General features: G+C 34.2%; 1 protein-coding gene across 2 annotated transcripts; it reads right to left on the bottom strand.

The window, feature by feature from the left end:
* Positions 1-566: 566 nt before the first annotated feature.
* LOC103848070 lies at positions 567-2,557 on the bottom strand. Of its 2 annotated transcripts, XR_004448507.1 has the most exons (4): positions 2,295-2,557; positions 1,987-2,167; positions 1,207-1,492; positions 567-655 (listed from the first exon to the last, which is right to left on the bottom strand). XR_004448507.1 is itself a non-coding variant. In XM_009125056.3 (3 exons), the coding sequence occupies exons 2-3, from the start codon at positions 2,140-2,142 to the stop codon at positions 1,322-1,324; spliced, it is 327 nt and encodes a 108-aa protein (XP_009123304.1). In that variant the 5' UTR covers positions 2,143-2,167; positions 2,295-2,557; the 3' UTR covers positions 1,154-1,321. The 2 variants fall into 2 exon arrangements, 1 of the variants encoding a protein (XP_009123304.1); XM_009125056.3 differs by lacking the exon at positions 567-655 and having other exon boundaries at positions 1,154-1,492.
* Positions 2,558-3,716: the final 1,159 nt, after the last annotated feature.

Raw genomic sequence — 3,716 nt, 5'->3', positions numbered from 1 at the left:
TGAATGTATCTACCTATGTCGACACTGGAGTTGGGTCTACTCAGCAAAGTAACCGGCCTTTGGTTATCAAGGGTGGCAATTGGCGAGGCGGTTCTCGGGTTGTCATTGACCGTTTCGATGTTCCCAATTGGTGTTTGCTCACCTCCCAGGACATCATAAGTTTCTCTTGAGACTGTGTGGTGATGCATTTTGACTAATCTTTGCAGGTGTTTGAGACTATTGACAGTATGTGGTGGTGAAACCAACCCGTTTTCTTGCTCGTGGTGACTGAGGCAGGGCTTGGTCCCGGGAATCAATTGGTAAGTGTTTTTGGTGCATCCATCTCTTATTCGCTTGTACTTCAAAAACGATGATGATAATAAGTTTGGATGAGATCATCAGGAACCAGCTACTCCAAAAGTGGCACGGGAAGACCCGTCATCCGAGCAACAAGGTGAATCTCTCCTTCTTATGATTAGCGCTAATGGTTGAGAACGGTAACCTTTCCCAAATTAAAGACTTGAACTACGATCTAGCGGAACGCGCCGGGAACATGGGTCGAGCGAAGCTAGTTAGAAATCTTGGAATTAGGATGCTTATGTTCAAATCCGCTTGTAATCAAAATCGTATTCCCGTTTACAGGTTGATATTTATAAAATTTAATATCAGAAAAAAAGTTATCGAATCTTTTCGCGCCATTTGTAATTAATTTGATGTATAAATAATAATATATCAAATATATTAATAAAATTAAAAATAAAACCTTTTAAAAATACGGATCTGGATCCGGATATCCAGACTTAATAATCAAGTGATGGATCCGAGATTTTACTATCCAGATCCGGATTCGCCCGTTCCGGATATTCTATTTTTGAAGTGGATCCGGAACGGATCTCGAATCGAATCCAAATCCTGGATAATAATTTGAGGCCTACTTTCTAGAGTAATTTTTAATTTGTTGTTTTCCTAGCTTTCTGTGATACGCGAGAATCCAAATCCCTAGGTGATCAAAGAGTATCAACAAGATATTGCGTGCGTGTGTCAGATCGTCCTAGCCGGGCCGAAATAGTCTTGTTAAGGAAAATGTGAAATGTTGGCTGACCAAAACGAGATGGGTCATTTCACTGAAGCCAATATTGAACTCATGCAAACAATGAATATAGTTCGTTGTAAGTAGGTTAGGATATTTATATTAAAATTTATCAACCTCGTTATAATGTATCAGCAAAGTTTTCTCAATATGAACATCAGCATAAATACAATACAACACCGAAACACATTATAAAGAGTGATATTTCTTTCAAATGAATTGACGTATCATTTCATTTTTTTGCAAGGGAGATTAGCCTTGGAAGATTTGTTTCCTCTCGACCTCGATGAAATGTTTATCTGAATGAAAGCTTTTGGTGGCATTTTGGGTCCCATTGTCTCCCTTGCATTGTAGCAACTGCAACTGAAGACTCCTGACAAGCTCATTTAGCTTCTGGATATGTCTCTCTTGCGATATGATGATCTGCAACAAATTGGTGAATATTGCAGTTAGATTCAATATTCCCCTGGGAGAAAAACACGAAAAGAAAGCAGATTTTCGGACATATCAGCTAATTGTAAATGGTAGAGTAAGATTGAAATACCTAAAGTAGGAACTATCCTATCAGAAAATAAAGTAAACATTTATCTGTCACCATTCTGCAACGTGTGTTATTACAAGTAAGGTTATAATCACAGAAATCATATCATGTTTAGCTCCTAATCGAAAGTTTTGGATGCGGAACTATTACAAGGGTCACTGAAGTCTAAATCAAACCTGTGATCCTAGCGTTGCTACTCACTCCTGATCCACAGAAATAAGAGACAGCCCTCAAGATAAAGGAAAATGTAGATTACTAAGAGAGAAATTGATAGAGAAAACAAATATCCAGTTGGATACTCATGAGTTGTCTCTTAATAATCAAGCTATTTTCGTCGACAAGAAAACAAACACATAGAAATAGCTGGAACCAGTGCCTTCTCTTTGACAGATTCTTCCCTGTCTGAAATTTGCTGCTGTTTCTGAGAGATGGTGGTGGGTGCATCAAGGTCAACGAGTGGTTGTCTCCATTCAAACTGAGAGGTGACTATAAGTATAACTAGTAGACAGACGAGCATGACGGGCTTGGACATTGCTAATTCAGTTGTTTTAAAACACCTGTTCCAAAAGGAATCAGCCAATTCCATGAAAATCATATACACAATACTAGAGTCCCAAACTCCATTTCAAGCATAGCCAGAAGCAAAAGTTGCCAACAGGGCGATTAAGATGATCTCCAACTTACAGAGCGAATTTGGCAACACTTCATGATCGACGACCTCTCTAGGGGTTTTCTGCAAAATGGTGAAATCGATCGAGATCTTTTTGAAAGTGATTCGAGAATAAAGTGCTTTGGCGGCGGGATCAGGAACGCCCTAATGAATGAGTTTTGTGTTATTAGAAGAGAAATGCAAAAGCTTGAGAGGATGAATGGCTCTTTGATTTATGAGAAAGGAATAGTGTTTCCAGATTTTCTCTTTTTTTCTGCCAAAATGACCTCATCACTTAATCTGTTATTCGTAATTTATAGGTTTAACTTTCAAATATGTCCCAAGCACCCCTATTTTGACTAAAATTGACACTATTCCACCAAATTTTATACAATGTGAATAGTTATACATAACATTATTCATCGTATAAAATCTTTAAAATACATAATTTAAAATGGTTCATTTAATAATATAGTTCAATTGCTATAAAATTTGTAATTAAATAAATTTATCTTGTATTATTTGTATTTTAAATTTATTTTCACATAATTAAAAAATTAAAATTGTATTTTTATATTTATTTTCAAAATAAATTATTAATTGACTATAATCATTTATCACTTACAAATAATAAATATATAAATAATAATATAGATGTGATAAAATAATTATTTATCAATCAAAAATAATAAAAATATAAAAGTTTTAGAACTAAAAATATCAAATAATAATACATAATATTACTTTTGGTATAAAATTTGATGTCATTGTTGGAGATGATAAGACAAAATTGACACCAAAACACCAAATTTTATGTAATTTCTATTGGTGGTGTAATTTCAACACAAAATAAGATGCAAAATTAAAAAAAAAAATTTGGTGACTAAATTAGCAAAAATATTTGTTTGTTATCTTCCAAGAACAAATACTTGAGAAAGTTAGAGATATATAAATCAGTACGGTTAGGGATAAATCACGAAAGCCAAATGAGAGACTTCGCGAACAAATCTTGTTGATAATGAATTTACTTATAAATATATAAAATATGCCTGTTATATTTTACGTTCATCTATTTATATGCTACATCGCAAAATTTTATATATATATATATATATATATATCTAAATCTATCTTTTATATGAATCTCAGAAAACAAAAGCGTGCGTTAAACTGGATCACACGGTTCATAGATGACTCACGAAATATCGTAGAAGATGTAGAAGGACTAGTAGCCATTCCTACTATTTATTTCAAAACACTTTCTGAATACACAAATCCAACAAAAATTGATTCTATTTTGGTGAATATCGCCTCCACAATCACAAATGCAATGAACGAGGACCTAATTGCTCATGTTACAAAATGGGAGGTAAAGCTCACCCATTTTGCGATGTATCCAAAAAATCATTTGGACCAGATGGAATGAGTGGTTTATTTTACTAAATTTTTTGGGATAT

The sequence above is a fragment of the Brassica rapa genome, chromosome A06 (assembly GCF_000309985.2).
Source record: "Brassica rapa cultivar Chiifu-401-42 chromosome A06, CAAS_Brap_v3.01, whole genome shotgun sequence".
Lineage (NCBI taxonomy): Eukaryota > Viridiplantae > Streptophyta > Magnoliopsida > Brassicales > Brassicaceae > Brassica > Brassica rapa.
The sequence above is the reverse complement of the archived record's forward strand: the minus strand, read 5'-3'. Positions and strand labels throughout refer to the sequence as shown.

Bases quoted from the DNA above. Each gene is read 5' to 3' on its own strand.
- LOC103848070 (XM_009125056.3), bottom strand. From the start codon at position 2,142: ATGTCCAAGCCCGTCATGCTCGTCTGTCTACTAGTTATACTTATAGTC. The intron at 1,493-1,986 runs GCACTGGTTCCA...AATTTGTTGCAG, and splicing joins AAGAATCTGTCAAAGAGAAG to ATCATCATATCGCAAGAGAG.